At 40.0% G+C, this 21,077-nt stretch overlaps 4 protein-coding genes across 22 annotated transcripts in view; 3 read left to right on the top strand and 1 right to left on the bottom strand.

Annotated features, from left to right (window-relative positions):
• Window positions 1–110, top strand: part of LOC145485658 (uncharacterized) — a 1,960-nt gene extending 1,850 nt beyond the window's left edge. The window contains exon 1 of the mRNA XM_081464294.1: window positions 1–110. This exon is cut by the window's left edge and continues 1,850 nt beyond it. Coding sequence (XP_081320420.1) covers window positions 1–73 — 73 coding nt within the window. The 3' untranslated portion in view covers window positions 74–110.
• Window positions 111–310: 200 nt separating this feature from the next.
• Window positions 311–2,230, top strand: LOC145485657 (uncharacterized). Its single transcript, XM_081464293.1, has 4 exons — window positions 311–713; window positions 836–1,249; window positions 1,312–1,557; window positions 1,830–2,230. Exons 1-4 carry the CDS (start codon window positions 311–313, stop codon window positions 2,228–2,230), a joined length of 1,464 nt encoding a protein of 487 aa, XP_081320419.1.
• An 8,960-nt stretch (window positions 2,231–11,190) lies between these two features.
• LOC145485238 (uncharacterized) lies at window positions 11,191–14,990 on the top strand. Its single transcript, XM_081463941.1, has 3 exons — window positions 11,191–11,202; window positions 11,610–11,690; window positions 14,686–14,990. Exons 2-3 carry the CDS (start codon window positions 11,621–11,623, stop codon window positions 14,988–14,990), a joined length of 375 nt encoding a protein of 124 aa, XP_081320067.1. The 5' UTR covers window positions 11,191–11,202; window positions 11,610–11,620.
• A 218-nt stretch (window positions 14,991–15,208) lies between these two features.
• LOC145485104 (uncharacterized) overlaps window positions 15,209–21,077 on the bottom strand; it is a 41,509-nt gene continuing 35,640 nt past the window's right edge. For all 19 annotated transcript variants that reach the window (XM_081463761.1, XM_081463758.1, XM_081463760.1 and 16 more), the window contains 2 exons: window positions 16,081–19,672; window positions 15,209–15,732 (listed from right to left, as the gene is read on the bottom strand). In XM_081463761.1, the coding sequence (XP_081319887.1) occupies window positions 16,103–19,672 (3,570 nt within the window). In that variant the 3' untranslated portion in view covers window positions 15,209–15,732; window positions 16,081–16,102. The remainder of the gene's footprint in view (window positions 15,733–16,080; window positions 19,673–21,077) is intronic.

Raw genomic sequence — 21,077 nt, 5'->3', positions numbered from 1 at the left:
GGAGATGTGGGTGGCAGGACTTGAATGGGACGAGCTATGCCCAAGGGAGTTGATCCACAAATCTCAAGAATAGTTCTGTGAGTTGAAAGAGTTACCAACGATTAAAGTTCCCAGATGTTTACGATTTGGCCCAGAAAAAGTTGTACTGTGGGAGACCTTACACACCTTTGTAGACGCATCGCAAGATGCATATGGTGCTGTTGTCTATTTGAAGGTTATCTACGAGAGTGGATCAGTATCCAGTCGACTAATTGCAGCCAAGACAAGAGTTGCACCACTTGCGGCAACAAGTATACCTCGTTTAGAACTGATGGCAGCAATCCTGGGACTAAGGCTGACCGAGTCAGTTTCCAGAGTTTACAGTGGTGCATTGGGTCAGGCAGTCTTCTGGTCCGATAGTATGAATGTCCTGTGGTGGATAAAAGGAAGAAGTCGGAGATTTAAACCTTTCGTAGCAAATCGAGTGGGAGAAATTCAAAGCCTAACGAATCCTAATCAGTGGCGTTTCGTGCCAACCAATGAGAATCCTGCTGACTTTACTACGAGGGGCATGAGAGTTTCGGACTTGGCCACGGAGAAAAAGTGGTGGAGTGGTCCTGATTACCTTCAAAAGGAAGAGTCAGACTGGCCTGTCAGTCAAATTGACACCGACAAAGTTTCAGAAGCAACGGAAATCAAGAAAGCAGCTCAAGGCAGCTCACAGGCAGGCCGAAGTAAGGGAGACTGGACAATGATTTCAGTTCACGAAGATGATCAGTTATGGCGTCTCGATCCAAAACGCTTCTCAAGTTGGCAAAGCTAATAAGAGTTCAAGCATGGGTTCGTCGTTTCATAGATAACTGTAGAAGTCCCAACAGAGAGAGAAGAGAATTAAAGGCGGAAGAGATCGAAGATGTTGCAGTTCAAGTGATAAAGGGTGCACAAAGAAAGGAATATCCCGACGAGTATTTGGCACTTCAGCGACAAAGAGAATTACCCAAAAAGAGCAAGCTGCTCGGCTTACAACCACGGCTGGACGAGGAGGGCCAAATGAGATGCGATGGACGCCTTAAGTATGCAGAATTTCTACCTCAGGATGCTCGCTTTCCGATAATCCTGCCTCGTGAGAACTGTGTAACGAAGCTAATTGTCAAACATTATCACGAGAAAGACAATCACGCGGGTGGAACGAATCAATTGCTGGCGGCTTTATCAACACGCTTCTGGATCATTTCTGGTCGTGAAGAAATTCGGGAATGGGAGAAGGAGTGTAACCAATGCCAAAGAAGAAAAGCTAAAGCTGCAAAACAAATTATGGCCCCTCTCCCACAGATCAGACTTCGATTTTCCTTGAGAGCGTTCGCACAGACTGCCGTGGATTATGGTGGACTATTCATCACTGTGCAAGGAAGAAGGACACGTCGACAGAAACGTTACTTGTGTTTTTTACCTGCTTGGCATCCAGAGCAGTCCATCTGGAAATGGCCTATGCACTTGACACGGACTCGTTCCTGAATGCTTTCTACAGAATGGGCAATCGCAGGGAGCTTCCAAGAGAGATGTTATCCGACAATGGAGGTAACTTTGTTGGAGGTAGTAAGGAGTTGAGCAATTTGGTCAAAGAGCTTGATCAAGACAAGATTGCTAAATCCACCGCAAACCAAGGAATAAAATGTTTAATCCCCCACATGCACCTCATTTTGGAGGTGCCCATGAGATTATGATCAAGGGCGCAAAGCGAGCAGTATACCCAATCCTGGGCAATGCAGACATCACAGATGAAGAGTTAATGACGGCATTCACTGGAGCGGAGGCACTTCTAAACTCCTGACCACTGACTTATCAATCAGCTAATCCTGAAGATGTTGTGCCACTGATGCCGAATCATTTTCTCTTTGGTCAGGTCGGAGGACAGTTTGCACCAGAATCAGTAGATGAGACCACATTCAACCCAAAGAAGAGGTGGAGAAGAGTCCAGGAACTAGTTAGACATTTCTGGCATCGTTGGATTCGGGAGTGGTTACCAGCTCTCAACATCAGAAGAAAGTGGTTAACTGTTGAGAGAGACATCCAAGTTGATGACGTGGTGTTAGTCATGTCACGCAAGACACCACGAGGACACTGGCCTCTTGGTCGAATTGTCGAAGTTTATCCAGGCAAAGATGGACACGTAAGGGTCGACAAAGTTCAAGTGGGGAAAGAAGAATTCCTTAGACCTATTACCAAGTTATGCCAGCTTGAACTGTCTTGAACGTGCTCAGAGATAATGATGATGAAGATGAAGACTTACAGAGATTTCTAGACAGTTAAGCTGTGTTTCACTTAAGGACAGTCCCCCTTATCGTGGGCATTATCGTTGTATTGACATGCTAGGGCATATCAACGAGGGGGAGAATGAACACGGGACAATTGCATTCGTCAGTGTTTACGAATACCTTTGTGCATTACGTAATGAACACGGGCAATTGCATTCGTTAGTGTTTAGCAATACCTTTAGGCATTACGCAATCCTTTTGTTTTACTTGCCATAGTACATTTTTCATATATTAGTTTTTCGTTCATAAAGTTAAAGATTCTAATCCTCGGCGTGTGCGGTACGGATCGGAACTTCTTGGGCTTTTTCGAATATCGAGGACTCTTGGACTGTTAGGGCATCGTTTAAAAGTTTGATTTATAAAATCGTGTGGAAAAAGAATAAATGTTTAATCTGGTAAACATTACACGGTGGCTTATTTTTAAATATATGAATTATATTGTCTCGTGTTAAAAACAATATTTCACTCACTCGCTCCGCTTGTCCGTAAAATATTAATTTTATCACTCAGAAATAAAATTCAGACCTTTGCGCCGCGGAGTAATATTCTCAATGTTCTACCCCAATGTAGCAATCAAATGGAAACAGGTATTCGTAAGATCGTTCAACCTTTTCTGTAGTGATCACAACGATCACTGCAGCGAACTTACCAGTCATGCAGAAACCAGACTTAAAAGCAAAATATTTACCAGGAAATCAAAAATTCCTTTAACAGAACGCTTCAACAATTCTTTGCCACGGATTAATGTTTCACAAAACAGAAAACTTTGTTACCTTATTTGTTGAAGAAGATTTCTGCAGGGTCGAAATGGCGAGCTTTCGTGTAAAGGAAATGAAACAACACCGACAGTGAAACTCTCTTTGAAAATCAGTCATCTCTCCGTCTCTGTCTTTATTGACATTTTCTTCTGTCGTCTACCTCAGTAAACGAAATCAATTTTGACTTAAGGTTCCTTTCAACGCAATTAATTTTCTAGTCACAGTAGCCAGCTGTGGTGCTGAAATTTGACCCCGAACCTACTTTACTTTATTTGACATATTCAAGGAAAATAGCATCGTGCAATCAAAATTTTAAGAAATATATATAGACGAAATGAAAGAATAATATACGAGGAACATTCCAGAACACACTCCTGTCTCGCTTTCTTTCCTCGCGAGTTTCATTCGACCCACGAGAATACCACGACACCGTCGTTACCACCTGCAATAATATGGCTTCGATTCAGTAGATAAAACTAAAACGACGACATCGTGCAATCGACTCAGATAATGTTATAAGTATGGAAATATGCAGTGAATAATAAGACGATTACAATAGCCGAGGAAGGACTTCAGACTTCAGACTTCAGACTTCAGACTTCAGACTTCAGACTTCAGACTTCAGCCTTCAGACTTCAGACTTTAGACTTCAGCCTTCAGCCTTCAGCCTTCAGACTACAGCCTTCAGCCTTTAGACTTCAGCCTTCAGACTTCAGCCTTCAGACTTCAGCCTTCAGCCTTCAGCCTTCAGCCTTCACACGTCAGCCTTCAGACTTCAGCCTTCGGCCTTCAGACTTCAGCCTTCGGCCTTCAGACTTCAGCCTTCGGCCTTCAGACTTCAGCCTTCGGCCTTCAGACTTCAGCCTTCGGCCTTCAGACTTCAGCCTCCAGACTTCAGACTTCAGACTGCAGTCCTCAGTCTTCAGTCATAGACCGGATCTAATTCTATCCGGTGAAAGTGTTTTTTTAATCTGTCATCTTGCGTTGTTATGTTTCTTGTCAGAACCTATAGTGTAAAAAACGCGATGTTAACAACGAAATTGCCTAAATACCGCGAGAAAAATGGTTCGTTTTCCTATTAACACACGTGTATCCTCCACACTACGACAATTTACAAGAACACCAAGAGCATCAAATATAGCCACTTTGCAGAATTTGAATGGCCTCGTTTTTAGTGCAGAGTGCACTATTGGGATGGTTATGGGAGCTGCCTGCCGCTGAGGAACTAAGGCTTTATGGCCCTATGGCGCTAAGGTGTAAACTTTAATGTTTGTTTAATTAATTAATTTCAATTAATTAATTAATTTAGAGGCAAGGAAGTAGTGGGTGTAGGGTGGGAAAGGTACATGTGTTCTCTACGTAAAACACATTTCATCGCCATCACTTAGCTTTGAACATCGCAAAGCTATATATTTGTTTCAGGTAACCACTTGCTCTCCTTGTGGTACCATTCCCCTTAGGACTAAACTAAATTGCCCTAAACGCATGCGTAGATTAGTTAGCGTTCGTGGCTTCTATATTAGGTGGAGGATACATTGCATACCGAATCACGCACAAATGTTGAGTGGTTTTCCTTATGGTAGAGCTCAACATGTAAGACGCATGTGTTCTAGCATCGTTAGTGTTATATACTATCTTTCCACGCGGTATTTTATATATCATGACATGTGACCAAGGACGGCAGTTGTTTTTCAGGTAGCGCCAATTGTCCCTTTTATTGCGAAAGTAAAACGTTACTGTGGCTGCGTAGCTTTTAGAATTGCACACAGGTCGGTTCAACAAATATCATCTGCCGTTTTCAATCTACAATAGTGTGCTTGTCAGGGTTCAAATGTATTGCTTCTCCTTAGCGGCTTGTTTATTTCTTGCCTTAATTGTGTCTGTAAGAGAGACCAAAAAGTTCCCAAGTTAGTGGCTTCAACACTCCGCAGATTGTAAATTTGTAACAAAAGAAACCAGGAAAATGCTCAAATATTGCTGCAGACGCCGTGGCACCTAATGAAAGCGCAAATTAATTTAATCAGTCTTTGAGGAGATTCATTCATATCGGCCAAGTAGCGCTGTCTATCTTCAATACTTTTCGTTGAAATGCTTCTCAGCCATCAATATCGTTGTGTGCTAATTTTGAATTGCTTTATTGTTAAAAAAAGAAAGTGGTATTTCGTGACTATCTGATAATTAAATTAGTTCTTGTTCATCGGTAAAAATTTGCATTTTTAGTAAAACAACATCGTTTCTGTTCCGTTTCTTCATCACTACATCAGATATTTAACTTTCTTTCATTTATCTCCAAAAAACAAGGACATCTTCCTTATGTTTTGGAGAAAACAAGGGTTTCATATTACCTGCCTTTACGACGAAAACAAAAGTATCAAGTTGCAAAGTTGGTGTGAAGAGCTAAATTGTCACGTTTGCTGCTTCAGCGTATTACTGAATTTAAAATGAACGAAAATCAACGTAAAACACCATTAGTAATTAATTTGTGCGTAATTTTTGGACCTTGCATTAAAATACAACCTTGAAACATATACACTGCAAAGGGGAAAAGCCGTAGCAGACTACCAAGATAGACTCAAACCGGAAGTGAACCGAGCAGGGGTGAGTACTTGTGGGACTATTGTACCAGAGCTATCAATTGCGCTCTACACTATCTGAGATTGTCTCACTAGTTTTGTTTACAGACGCAGGTTTTTCACATGAAAAGAAGGCTTGGGATGTATAAAGTATTGTTATTCAAATATCATGTACATTTAGACTTTTTTGCAAAGTGTCTATGATCCTGTCGCTGCTCGGTGAAAATTTCAGAATTAAGATCTTACCAAAATGGTTTCACTGACCCAAACAACTACTGCCTTTCACATCGCATTTGCAACTTACTTAAAGACAAAAACTAATTCATTAAATAACTTATTCGTTATTCTTGTACCTATAATTGAAAGGCGCATCACCAAATTGGGCACTCCCTAACAAACGTCTTGCTTAAAAATGCAATTAAAATTGACCCTACCAATTCCTTTGAGTTATCTGTTTTCAAAAACACACTTTGGAAATATAGGCTAACAGTTTTGAGGGTTGGCGTACTTTGCTTCTAACCACTGCATAAAATATCTTACAGAAATAGATAAGAGCGCTTTAACTCGGTACACAAGGCTGTTAACAAAACCCTTTTCTCTGTAAACCTCTGTGGAGGAAGGAGTACAGGTCGCCTAGAGGTACATTTATTATTCTATTCCTTGTCAGTTGTTTTATTTCTATTTCATGTTTTCATGATGACTATTATATGTCCTATTCACACGCAAACGTTTCAAATTTTTTTCTTAAATGAAAACTCCCACCGACTGGTTTTTACAGGCGAAAAAACATAAACCTATGTCGAATACGCTGACGCAATAGACTCTTTTTATTTGTCGCCGTTTGTTAGGATAGTTTGCAAACAAAAGGTGCCGCGAATTATTAACATTTTACTCACTTTAGACGTTACATTCTCATAGGTCAAAGTTCCTAATTTACAGACAGAATTACCCCGATGATGATCGTCGACGGGTCGCGATGTTCTTCAGTCTACCATCATCATCATCATCATCATCATCATCATTTTTTTTATTTGCAACTCCATAAATAAGCAAATACACAACAATAATAGTAATAAAATTGATAGGGATAGAAGACCTCCAACAAACCAACCTCAGTTGTTTTAAATATAGTAGTTTTAAGCTTTTTTACGCGGCATGACCGATTCAGCGTTATTTACAGGCTGAATTTCTTCGCCGTTGATGATCGGCGAACTTTTGGCTTCTTCCCAAAAGTGAAAAAATACCTCGCAATTGTTTCTCAACTCGATCTGATTTTCTCTTTTATTATACGAGAGGTGGTATTAATTCGCCCAAAATCATCGACGACTTTTAGTGCTCTTCAGTTTCTCATCGTATTCTTTTGAACAACATGATTTTTGAGTTATTGTTTTGTAAAAAAAAATACCTCTTAGTCGGGTATGTTAAGGCCGGGTCAATGGATGAGTGAGAGATGTATGTATGTCACACCAATCAGATTGGATCTACTATAAACAGCCAATCAAATTGCTTGTTGTAAAGGTAAATGGTATGTGAGAAGATTTGATCCAGACAGTTTAGAACGGCCATATTTATTCTTCTATAAAAGAGAAGGAAGTATTCATATATTGGGCTTACTTCGACATTTTCTGTGGGTTAGGCTGAGGATTTTAGTTACAAACGAGATGAGGCTTGAGGTTTGAAACAATTCGGGAGTTAGTAGTATGCAAATGCAACGAGATATTTTTATTTTTAGTTACAAAGGTAACTTGATACTTTTGTTTTTCACAGGGAGTAAATTCAATTAGAGGTCACGAATCGTCGCTTCTAGTTCTTAGGACATGTTTTAGAGGAGACGAGACTATTTAGATCTGAAACAGTTCTAACGTTTACAATAGTAAGTGCAGGTGACGATTGTTTTATTCTCGTTGCATGCAAATATAACGAGATATTTTTATTTTTTAGTTACAAAGGGTAATTTGACACTCTTGTTTTTCACAAGGGAGTAAATTCAATTAGAGCTGACGAATCGTCACCACTCTTTCCCACGAGATGTTTGCTATCTTTCGTTACCAATGTTAACTTAACAGTTTTGTTTTTTATATGGGAGTAAATTCAATTAGAGCTGACAAGTTATCGGCTATTGTTCCCAGGATATTAAACAAAAAAGCTTTCATTTCTGGACGGTTTTTACTTCTCTGCAGTAGCAGTTTATTTTTATTTGATGGGCATTTTATGACATTCTTTTCAGTCCCATATTTTTAAAGGTGAAAAGTATCAAAACCGCTCAAATGTTCTTTGAAGACTGTGTGGCACTAAGTTAAAGTGCAATTTCATTAAATCAGACTTTCCATGTGTCAAAGAGGTTTTTTCCTCTTTCTTTCTATTTTCGGTGAAGTAGTGTTGTTGTGTTGTGTAAAAAGGGTAAACTTACGACCCGTACAAAATGCGAAAAGGTCTCTTAACTTGAGTATTTTTGGGCAAAAATTCTTCTTGGGGGTTGGAAGGACTATGTGATCGGTGAGTGAGGGAGTTATGCATGTGCACGTGTCACACTAATCACGGTGTGGGTGTTATCAAAGAATGAATCAAAGAAAAAAAAAAGATGGTATCTACATTAATCTGAAGACGTGTCAGATTACTGTAGTTTGCTCAGTCAAACATTTTATGGCTTACTATTTAGCTATCTTACCATTACCGATGTAACATCGTAGGTACATCATAAATTCCCAGTTTCTTTCTTGCTGTACATCGCAACCAAAAACACTTGTACTTGTCAAATTAACCAAATCATTACTGTAAACAGCTCCATGAATGCTCCTATCTCCGAGACAAAAAAAAATAACTCTTGCACGCCTTGCGTGCCTATGTTTCGATACGCCTGAGTTGGCTAACTGGATGTCCTCTAACAAAATAAAGTTGAACTCTGATAAAGCATCACAATTTGCTCCCAGTTCCCAGCTTCCGCCGCTTAATATCTGCTTAGCTTCGATTTCGGCAAGAAATATTGGTGTGAGTTTTGATTGTGATACAAATTTTGAGTTTCAAGCGTCTAGCATATGTATTCCAGCTAGCATAATTAAAGGCGGACAATTTCGAATGTTCCTTGACGTCTAAATCAAGTTTTCAGTGCCAGATATATTCATCTGATATGGATACAAGTTAAAACGTGCGTTTTAACATGTTTATCTAAAAAAAAAAAAAAAAATGAAAAAATAAGTCGAGTAAAATTTTCCTCGTTCTCTGCTCCTCCCTACCCCCCTTATGGCGTAGAGTTAATGGGAGCAGAGTCTTCTGCAGAGTCCCACCCTCACCGGTCCACCCGCACGAGGAGCCTCCAACGCGTCTTCGATGCGACTTACTTTAATTAAGAGGTGAAAAGAGCTTTGCTTCCCTCGTGGGAGGCATTTCTTAGGCTCGCACGAAACATAGCCTCGTTTTGGTGCTAAACTTATTTTCGTCCTATAATGCCATGAAATTATTGTTTTCGTTTCTTAACTTGACAGACATGTTAAACTTACGATTTTCTTCACATCTATTAGCTTGACAGTAGCTACAGCTTGAATTAACTGAAAATCTTTTTCTTGAGCTTTTGTCACGTTACGTTTAGGTTGGATAGTGGGAACGCATTATTGTGCCGACTTCCAAGAAATCTTATTGCAAACCTTCATCCTGCTATAAATTGTGCTGCTCGAGTTATTATGATAAAAAGAAGTATGATGATGTAACTCCAGTGTCCATCGACCTTCTTTGGCTCCCATTTTGATAGTGCATTGTTTCAAGTTTCTACAATTATCATATGAGGCCTTAATAGGCTTGCCCAAATGCATTTCGGATAGCTCTGTGCTATCTTGGTCAGGAGTTAAAAATCTAATGCATCCTTGCTAATATTTCACGTGAAAATTAGTAGATTTCATCTACAATGATTTGCAAAATTCAAGTGAATAAGTAGACCACCATTCGCTCTTGTCGCGAAGGCTTGACGCTCTCATCCGCCAAAGGTAAATGAGACCTTTCAAAACCTGATGCTGATCGTCTTTTGTTTGTAGCCAACACTTCAAGCGCATTATCCATGAACTAAATTAAATGAAATTAGTGCAATTTTAAGAAAATATTCAGAAACGAAGCCACATCAGCTTAGCCAATGTGACTTTGGTACCCGGGTACAAGAATCTGGTCACAACTACGTGCATGTTCTCTTTTCGTTTTATTTTCTTTTAATCTCACGAATTTTGTGTCCAGGAAAAGACGCAGGTGTTTTTTTTTTACTTTATGTTTCAATAGGCCACATTCAATGGTCGAATCAATTTTCTAATATGGCTCCGAGGCTTTAAAGACAAACCTCTATAATTGATGGTGTTTCTTTGCATCCAAGTCACTTTTGGGAATTGAGGGACAAACAAAACTTTAAAAAAACAATTGCAATTTTGTCCTTAAAGCCTCGAGCCATGTTAGAATATTGTAATATCGTCTTATGTTGACTATTGACTGGTCCTCTGACCGAGACGGCTTCTCTGACGCCCTTTTGTTTTTGGTAGTTGCACATTCTTTGGAAGATCTGCATCATGAACATGACAATGCATTAATACATAGGACGGTTCTTAAAAGCCGTTGTCAGGCGAAGCGCAACGATAATTTAGGTTATCGCACAGGCCGGACATCAAAAGAGGAGAGGAAACACAATACTGAAGGTAATTCAAGTTACGTTCATTTCTTAAATTAAGAATCTTCCCACAACAGTGTTATTCGGTTTACTTAAGCTTAGGTTCAATTAGTTTAGCTGTCGCAGAGTGAATTTTAATCAAAATGTACATGTCCTTTTCAGTTGAGCTATAACGACCGAAACTCACTTTTACTCACGCGGTGAAGGGAAAAAGCGCAATGCCTGAAGTTGCATGGCCGTGTAAAGTAATGGCAAAAACTGACGGAAGCATTCATTTGTTACCACAATTAGATTATTTCTCCAGATGGTTTCTTTTGGCTCAGCAGTAGCGCTCTCGTGCGGAAGATATTTTGGCGTGACACATCCACCCATAAGCTTGTTGAAGTGCAACAAAAATCAACCAAGACAGATATAAATGGGAACTGTCCCTTACGAACAATCAAAGAACGAAAACAAACTTGTATCATTTAAGAGACGTATTTTAAGTCGTCCTTTTCACATCAGAAGTGTAGCAGCTTTCGTAAGCTGCCATTCTGTTATTATTGTAGCAGCTGTTATTGTTATTGGGCTAGGGACATTGTTTCTGTTGTTTGCTTTATTGTTCTCTCAAAAGCTATCAAGCCATTTATGTGACACCCTACGAGAGCTGCTACCGGACCCTTTCACACTGAGGTCCAACCAAGCGTAATTATTTTTCAAAGTTTTCTTTGTTTTCTATCTTAGTTGACTTATATCAGTGTTTTAATATCTTCTTTCATGGCCGGCTCGAAAATACCAGTTTTCTTTTGTTTCGGCTGACACAATGGGGCTCCTGACTGCTTTGTCTAATACTGAATATAATATTTCATTAACACGGGCGCTCGCGAGAAAGAAAAAAAAAATTTAGTAGCGTAGGAAATATCGTTGGAGGAACATCGTCAGTCATATTGTTTGCTTAGGTGAGTGGCAAATGATTCGATCAACTTAGTTCTTAGAATGAAAGAATGGTAGATGCGAATGCAGCCATAACACTATCGGAACAATGACCTGAAAAATTTTTTCCAGGTCATTGTTCCGGTAGTGTTATGGCTGCATTCGCATCTTTCATTCTTTCATTATTTAATTGCTACTGTTGGACATCTATTACCATTAGCTCTTAGACATTGGACAATTGTTGAATTCGCTAAGGCCAAGGAGGCGCGTCATCGTCTAGCGAGAAAGTTTAATCTTATACTCAAAGCAACAAGCCGCCATTCAATTTTGCTCTTGTAAGGACAATCATGTCCCGAACAAAGTTCACTTGCAAATAATCGTCCACGTTCATGTGTCGTATCGTCGAATAGTTCCCGTCTTCTTTCGTTTCCAGGCAGCGACATAATGAAAATTCAGCATTTGATGGTTTTTGGTTTGGTCAGCCTTACGTTTGGACTTGTCCAGGCTATGAAAGGTTAGTAAAGTTTCTTATTTACCCATTTTTTCTAAGAATATTGTTTCTCCGACCGAGAATGAATGTTCGTATTAATGCCGATTTTAGGCTGAAAATATTCCTGTGAAGCCGACAAAGATGACAAATACAGGACACGTTATGGGCGTGCAATCAGACGTCCCAAGAGACTGTAGAGAATTTAAATTATATGCGAGTGGGTGTGGGTGTGAGTGTTTTGTTGCGTGTGTGTTTTTCTGTTGCTCGAAGAGTCACATCAAGTCTCGATGAAATACTACCGGATTAAATTGCTATGTCGAATTCTGCGAGTGTTCGTCGTTTTACTGGGCCCGTACATATTCCTTACATTATAGATCTTTTATTTCTGTTTTCGAATGTATTTGATTTTTGGAAGGTGTTGGAGTAGCTTTAGAGCCAGCCTGCTAATTATCTATTTTTTCCTTTTATTTATTTATTTTAAGCACTTAATGACTGACCCCAACGGAAACAGTTTTTTGTTTTCCCGGGATCCTCAATGAAACTCACTTTTTCCGGTGGGGCCAGTCATTTTAAAACTGTTTTGTTATTCTTTTCAACCATATTCTCTCGTTCCAACTCAAACATAAAACAAACTGCAAAGAAAATTATTTGCTTGCCGCCGAGTAGCACACAAATTTGCCGCGGTTTGAAGATGCACTGCCTGATCACGTGCAAGTCGAAAGTTTAAGTTGTCGTTTTCACTCTTTTTTATAAGAACATTTTTTTCTGGCCGGGGCTGAATATGCTTATTTTTCTGCCGATTTTCGTCCGAAATACTCTTATGAATATTTTTAGACTGTAGGGTATGATATTTCTGTTTTCGAATGTATTTGGTGTCTGCAGGATGGCGTGAAAGAAATTTTTGAACCAGCCTGCAGGCATTAAAGCCTGATATCACACACATAAGCCCCGGCCAAACGATCGCAACATGTCAACGCTACATATTGCAACATTGTTGGGCGCAACATGTTGCGTGCGTTTGGCCACCATGTTGCGATGTGTTGCGACATGTTGGGTGTTGTTGGCTCAAATTTGACCACCCAACATGTCGCAACACGGTGGCCAAACGCACGCAACATGTTGCGCCCAACAATGTTGCAATATGTTGCGTTGACATGTTGCGATCGTTTGGCCGGGGCTTAACTTCGTGCAAAAATGTTATAAGCATCGAACATACAGCTAGGGCTGTGTTTTTCACGACTGCTTCAATCGTGTGCATAACTGCGATGATCAATCATGTCTTCATCTCTTTTTCCGCAGTTCAAATATATGATATTTCATATATTTATTTGTATTCTTCATCAAGTACGGGTATATTACGAACTCACGTACTAACCAGCTCCCAGATGACTTGATAGCTCAGTTGGTAGAGCACTGCACCGGTATCGCAGAGGCCATGGGTTTGACTCCCGTTCAGGCCTGAACTTTTTTCAGGCTTTAATTTCACAACTGCTCAAGTTGTGTGCATAACTGCGATGATCAATCATGTCTTCATATCTTTCTCCGCAGTTCAAATTTATGATCTTTCATATGTTCGTTTGTAGTGCTGTATTTGTTGTTTCTGGCTAGTTTGCTTAGAGAAAGGAAGAATTTTACATGGTTAAGTTTAAATTCAAGTTCTCAACATAAACCTTTGCCAATTAGATTCTTTTCAAAATCTCAGCTTCTGGTTAACTTTTAAACTAGTAGTAATCAGAGATTATGAGAGTGCGTTCGACGCCCTCACTTTAATATATATACCTTATATAAATGATTTTACTAGCTGACTTTCAACCTTTGTCCATTGCTAAAATCAACATTTTTCAGCGGCAATCGAGGTTTTAAAGTCAGATATGCATAGTGTCAAAATCCATGCTAGTGAAGAGGTCACGATTTGTTGATACGTTGCGTGATGCCGCCAGTTTGTGTAGACTCACAAGTTTCATAGAATATTAAATTACGTACATTATTGTAAGCTGGAAGCACAAATTTAAGCGAGCATTTGCAGTCGCGTGCTCGTTTATCGTTAAAAAACTCCGTGCGACTAATTCAAGTATTTCCCCTGATGAATAAAGCATATTTTCGGATCTAATTAACTAATGGAATCAAAATGTAGGTGTTCCCACGGTTAACATCCCAAAGCCAAGTCGTGTTAATAAGCAGGACAATTCCTTCAGATTTCGATAAATGCTACCGTCGAAGTGTTTAAATTCACCAAAATCTAACACTGAGAGCACATAATAGCGAAGCGTACGGTGACTGAATGGAAAGAAGTCAAAGAAAGATCCAGCGGAAAGACGAGCTCACATGGCCTGCTCACATACCGGTACTCACATGTTCGCCACATGTCTTATCACATGTCTTAGCATTAAACGATACTAGTTTACTGGCCTTGACATGCCCCTGAAAAAATCATGCGGGGTGGCTGAATTTGCTAAGACCATTACAACCTCGATCGATTTCGCTTGTATTACGCAGGAAGCCCAACATGTGGACACCAACACAAAACTAGGCTGCGTTCTCCCTACGCTCGAACGCAAATATTCTTTAAATTTGACAAATTTGAGCCTCGATATTCTTACAAAACGTTCTGTTATAAATAAAGACTGTACTGAGTTTTGACCCATGACGCGTGACGCGTTCACCGCAAATCAGAAAACGTGTTTGAGTTGGGAGCTAGAACAAATTTATTTGCTCATTTGTTTATTTATTTTTGAAATTATACCTATATTTTTGACTTTCTAAGTGTAGAGTCAATCATATAAGATTGAGTTGCAAAGAATATCCCCTCTCTTTAAGCCTTCTTTTAATACCAAAATGATTCACTTTTACCTACGGCCTCGTTCACATTTGGCTTTTCTCATTTCTTTTAAATACAGTTATTTCCAAATTGGGCAGCATGTATTCCGGTTACATATAAATGATACATATCAATGCGTCATTGCAACGAGCACGCATTAGCGCAGTATTCAACTAAGGCCTTTGCTATTTTCATTGGCAGGTCGACGCGAAGTGCAGCTTTACTGCTCAGAATGCTTTGGAGAAGGGGAGAGTGCACAGAATGCTCAAGAAAGCTGTGATAAAAACATCGTCTCCGACGATTGCGGGGAAGAGAACATGGTGTGTGGAGTGGGAAGTTTCCAGACAGGAGATGGCTTTGAGTTTAATCGTGGATGTTTAACAAGGGAAGAATATAACGAATACGCAGCTGAATGTGCAGCCAGCACTAAAGGAACGTGTGTTGTAGCAATGTGTGATACCATCAATTGTAGTCCTGATGAACTGCCTGTAACTGGTGGTAATTGAGAGCAAATGTTTGTTTACAAAGTGCGTGTTATAACAGTGGAAATAAAATTGCTGAGGGTTCAAAAGTTCTTCTTTTAATTTACCTTAAATCGTCCAACTTTATTATGGGTTACAAAATCGTGAGGCCTTTCTAGAACTATTACTAATCTTCAGCAGTTTAGCGATAATTGCATGAAAATAAAACGCAAAATAATATCACTAGAAATTCAAACAATGTGCAAAAAATACGTAGCAGGGCACACTGCTAATTCAACAATAAGCAGTTTGTTCTATCGCAGTAACTCGTCCATTTCAAATGACAATGTAACCATATTACAACTACTGAATTCCGAAAAAGTTCTCTGTGAGGTGTTCTCTAGCAAATACTAATTCTTTTCATTTTGTTTATTTAACACATCACTGGCCTTTACATGCCCCTGAAAAAATCAAGTGGGGTGGCTGAATTTGCTAAGACCACTGCAACTTCGATCGATTTCGCTTGTATTACGCAGGAAGTAAACTTAAGTCATTTTATTTTACTAGACTTCTAAATGTTTTTGATGGTGACAATTTTCGTTCTTTTAAATTAATTTGTCCTAAGTGTCGCCGTGTTAATATTTATAATCAAGGGAAAAGCATTTTCCTACAAACTCGGAGTTGGTCAGTGAGCTATTTACACTAAAAAAGCTAATGAAATTTAGCAGTCTCGTAATAAAAAATCGGCAGAGTCACGCCATCTTTCTTGATAGAAGGACTAAACAACCTAAAAGGCAAGACAAAACAACACTGTTAGCTATTATGCAGAATAACGTTTGATCACTTTATTAATTTTCTCTGAAGCTATTGCAAAATTCATTTCCTTGTACGAATAAAACACAGAGTGTCATGGCGACCACAAAGGTACAGCGCAGGTAGGGCAGTATTTTGCAGCATAAGCGCTTTTGAAAACACGTTTTATGAATTGTGTCAATTAATTAGGTCATTTGAGATTTTCAGGAAACGTCAAAGTATTGTTATTTGCGCGAGACAAATAAAACTTCACCGAGTTGAAACTTCAACATTACTTAGTTTCCAATTGTATCATCTCAACATTTACCAAACACCTAAGTACCTTTAGCTATATTGAAGTTCATCTAATCGCCTTTAGCCAAGTCCAAGGTAACATCATCACCGATGAGTACAAATGGAGCCCAGTACTTCACTTCGCTAAATTTCTCAGACTCTCTGAGACACCTCATGGCGCAGTTCAGAGATTCACTGGAACTTCCTCCTTCTGCTAGGTGAAGATAGAAACTCTTCATGAACTCCAGAGTGGCTTCGTCGTCAATTGCCCACAGGGACACAAGAACAGACCGAGCACCGGCACCCAAAAAGGCTCGTGCAATGCCAACCACACCCTCAGCCTTAATCTCACCACGGCCACTATGGCAACAACTTAGCACAACCAGTCCTGCTCGCATTTGAACTCTCATCACATCATTCATTGTTAGCACGAAGTCTTCCTCAGTAAGGATCTGGGTTGCTCGTGTAGGGTTTGGTGCCAAAGCGATTTCCCCTGTTTCTATTCTACCATGTGCCGCAATGTGCACTAAAGCAACTGAGGAGAGTTTTCTCAGCACTTGAGCTTTTGTTGCTTCTTTTCCAGTGAGGGGAACAGTGTCGAGTATTTTCCCAATCATCTGTACTTCCATCTTTGCAAATGGTAGCTGTTCTAGTTTCAACCCACGATAACGAACTTGCTCTAAGCATGGATCACCCACAAGCAGCGCCCCAGACTTCTTGTGGTAATCTGGTAAACAATCTCTGATCAATTTCAAACTATTCAATGACGGAATGACCCGGATTCTGAAAGACTCGCTCAAGTACTTTGAATTACAATCCATGAATGCAGCGTAAGGAGCCAAGCACAATGGACCTTCAGGAACAAATATCAGTTCATTGCCATTAATCCAGTCTTTGATGGGGCTAATGATGACGTCATACAATGTTCTTAAAGGGTTGGTACCTGAGTGCGTTAGTTGGGGTATGGTTTGATTCCTCTTCTTTAACAGGTCTCCCCCGCATTTCCTATCCAATGAACGATCCTCGCATTTCACACCACTATTGACACCAATTTTCTCATGAGCCCTGTGAATTAAAGCCTCTAACACTCTCCTGGCACTCTCCTCTCCTGAATTATCATCGCTGATCTGTTTTCTTCTTAATCGAACATCTTTTCCATTTTGAATAATCCAGAAAATTATTTCTCTTTCGTGAACTGCCATGAAGACTGTATCTGAAGGGAGGCAACTTAATGTGTCGTAGGTCATTTTTTCCTCAGAATGTGGTGTTTTAGTTTCGTACTTTGAATTCATAAGATCTCTTAGAGCTTGTGCACGTCCTTCCTCAACAGCAAACAAAGCCTCAACTACGTCACCATGTTTTAAAATCAGACGCCATAATCCGGTATAAGCCACATTATTAACATTGCGGTAGCTAATTGTCCACTCATCGTTACCTTGCAAATCCTGCCTAAGATCATTGAACAATCGCACACTAGAATGATAACAATCAAGGGCCTTCTTCAGAGAACATTGAGATTCAAAGCAAGCACCAAGATTAGCATACGAACTTCCTTCTCCAGCCCTGTCTCCAACTTCTTTGGCAATTTTTAGATGACGTTCATGGTACTCGATGGCTTTTTTGAAATCTCCCAGACAGTGATAAGCGTTGCCAAGATTAGCATACGAACTTCCTTCTCCAGCCCTGTCTCCCACTTCTTTGGCAATTTTTAGATGACGTTCATGGCGCTCGATGGCTTTTTTGAAGTCTCCCAGACTGTGATAAGCGTTGCCAAGATTACCATAGGACTTTCCTTCTCCAGCCCTGTCTCCAACTTCTTTGGCAATTTTTAGATCTAGTTCATGGTACTCGATGGCTTTTTTGAAATCTCCCAGGTTTTGATAAGCGTTGCCAAGATTACCATACGACCTTCCTTCTCCAGCCCTGTCTCCCACTTCTTTGGCAATTTTTAGATGACGTTCATGGTACTCGATGGCTTTTTTGAAATCTCCCAGGTTTTGATAAGCGTTGCCAAGATTAGAATACGACCTTCCTTCTCCAGCCCGGTCTCCCACTTCTTTGGCAATTTTTAGATGACGTTCATGGTACTCGATGGCTTTTTTGAAGTCTCCCAGGCTTTGATAACCGTTGCCAAGATTAGCATACGAACTTCCTTCTCCAGCCCTGTCTCCCACTTCTTTGGCAATTTTTAGATCTAGTTCATGGTACTCGATGGCTTTTTTGAAATCTCCCAGACAGTGATAAGCGTTGCCAAGATCACCATACGACCCTCCTTCTCCAGCCCTGTCTCCCACTTCTTTGGCAATTTTTAGATGACGTTCATGGTACTCGATGGCTTTTTTGAAATCTCCCAGATTACGATAAGCGTTGCCAAGATTACCATAGGACTTTCCTTCTCCAGCCCTGTCTCCCACTTCTTTGGCAATTTTTAGATGACGTTCATTGTACTCGATGGCTTTTTTGAAATTTCCCAGGTTTTGATAAGCGTTGCCAAGATTACCATACGACCTTCCTTCTCCAACCCTGTCTCCAACTTCTTTGGCAATTTTTAGATGACGTTCATGGTACTCGATGCCTTTTTTAAAATCTCCCAGACGGTAATAAGCGTTGCCAAGATTAGCATACGAACTTCCTTCTCCAGCCCTGTCTCCCACTTCTTTGGCAATTTTTAGATGACGTTCATGGTACTCGATGGCTTTTTTGAAATCTCCCAGACTGTGATAAGCGTTGCCAAGATTACCACACGACCCTCCTTCTCCAGCCCTGTGTCCAACTTCTTTGGCACTTTTTAGTTGACGTTCATGGTACTCGATGGCTTTTTTGAAATCTCCCAGATTACGATAAGCGTTGCCAAGAGTAGCATACGACCCTCCTTCTCCAGCCCTGTCTCCAACTTCTTTGGCGATTTTTAGATGACGTTCATGGTACTCGATGCCTTTTTTAAAATCTCCCAGACGGTAATAAGCGTTGCCAAGATTAGCATACGACCCTCCTTCTCCAGCCCTGTCTCCCACTTCTTTGGCAATTTTTAGATGACGTTCATGGTACTCGATGGCTTTTTTGAAATCTCCCAGACTGTGATAAGCGTTGCCAAGATTACCATACGATCCTCCTTCTCCAGCCCTGTCTCCCACTTCTTTGGCAATTTTTAGATCTAGTTTATGGTGCTCGACGGCTTTTTTGAAGTCTCCCAGACTGTGATAAGCGTTGCCAAGATTACCATACGACCTTCCTTCTCCAGCCCTGTCTCCAACTTCTTTGGCAATTTTTAGATGACGTTCATGATACTCGATGGCTTTTTTGAAATCTCCCAGACGGTAATAAGCGTTGCCAAGATTAGCATACGAACTTCCTTCTCCAGCTCTGTCTCCCACTTCTTTGGCAATTTTTAGATGGCGTTCATGGTACTCGATGGCTTTTTTGAAGTCTTCCAGACGGTAATAAGCGTTGGCAAGATTAGCATACGACCTTCCTTCTCCAGCCCAGTCTCCGACTTCTTTTGCAATTTTTAGATCTAGTTTATGGTACTCGAGAGGTTGTTTGAAATCTTTCAGAATTTTTGCAACGTTGATATAACAGGTTTCTTCTTCTGTGTTGGCTTTCACATCTTTGGTAGTTTTCGGTAAAGAGTTGGTATTTTTCTATCAGACAAAAACGCATGTCAGTTAATGACAAGAACATGAATATTTACCTAAAAAGTTTACAAAGCGCTATTTTCGGGATTTATATAGCTGAAACTACCGATACCGTTCCAAAGCAAAGCTTTGGCGGTTAAACACCTCTTAGTCTAGCCTGGACCAATGAGCCGGTGAAAGTCTTGGGAATCTTTATTTCGTATGATAGTGTTGGCAATAAACGAAAGAACTTTATACTAAGAAAGTGGATAATCCTTAGACAAAACTTGCAGCTTAGCATTCACGTAAACTTTCTCTGTTTGGGCGGTGCTTGATTGGAAACACCCTAGGATTGTCTCAAATTGTGATTCGTTTTCTATGGATGACACTCCAAACAAATACGCATCTCTAATCCAATCGCTACTTTTCAATTCTTATGGAAAAACAAACCAGATAAAATCAAGAGACAGGTCTTATATCAGGACCAAGGCGATGGTGGTTTGCGGTTCACTATTGTTGAGATTATGTTTAAGTCCCTGCGCTTAACATGGATCCAGCGCCTCCTCAAAAATGATGACGACGAAGATGATACTTGGCCAGGAATTTAAAATTTTTTTTAACAAATATGGGGGTCTTAACTTTGTCTTATGCTCCAACTGATAAGAAATTTCTAAAGGATTCAGACACCATCGTTCTACATGGATATCTTATTTTCTTTCCTGGACATGAAAAGTCTTCATAACTCTGAGGATGAACAAGAGATTATTCTCTTTCATAATAAAGAGATCCTCGTTGACGGGAGGACCGTTTTTTACGACGATTGCTTTGGAAAGGGTGTCTTCGCGCTGCATGATGTAATTGACGCCCATGGCAGTTTTTTTACCATTCGAACTGTTCCAACAGCGTTATGGAATTAATTGTAATTTTTTCAAATATTTCCAAGTAATCTCTGCGATCCCGAGCACCTTGCGGAAAAAAGCCAAGGAGCATGCTAAGCCTAATGTCAACTTTTTATTCGGCGGCACCTTATTTCAGTTATCCTTGGTCTTAACCATCGACCTCTTGAAAATTAGATGTCAAGACTATTATTGGCTTTATCTCAATAAATGGGAGCCTCAGGCAACTGGTCCTGTAAAATGGGACCGCGAATTTGCTCCGACGTCTTTGCCATGGAACCAAATCTTTAATATTCCACGTTTTCGTATAGTGCATTAAGGAAAACGTTCTCTACGTGATTTTGAGCCCCACCTTTGGAACAAATCACACCATACTAATAGAGAGAAGCCTAATGTTAAGATTTTTAAAAACAGTATTAAGAGTAAAGACTTATCACTCCTAATAGATAATTTTAAGAACTGTGTTATATGCTGCTAGGCCGCTATACATTGTGCATTTTGTATATATGTCTGCATCTATGAAAACGGTGTTAAAG

Source organism: Orbicella franksi, chromosome 4 (genome assembly GCF_964199315.1).
Source record: "Orbicella franksi chromosome 4, jaOrbFran1.1, whole genome shotgun sequence".
Classification (NCBI taxonomy): domain Eukaryota; kingdom Metazoa; phylum Cnidaria; class Anthozoa; order Scleractinia; family Merulinidae; genus Orbicella; species Orbicella franksi.
Note: the sequence above shows the minus strand (reverse complement) of the source record. Positions and strands in the feature narration are given on the sequence as shown.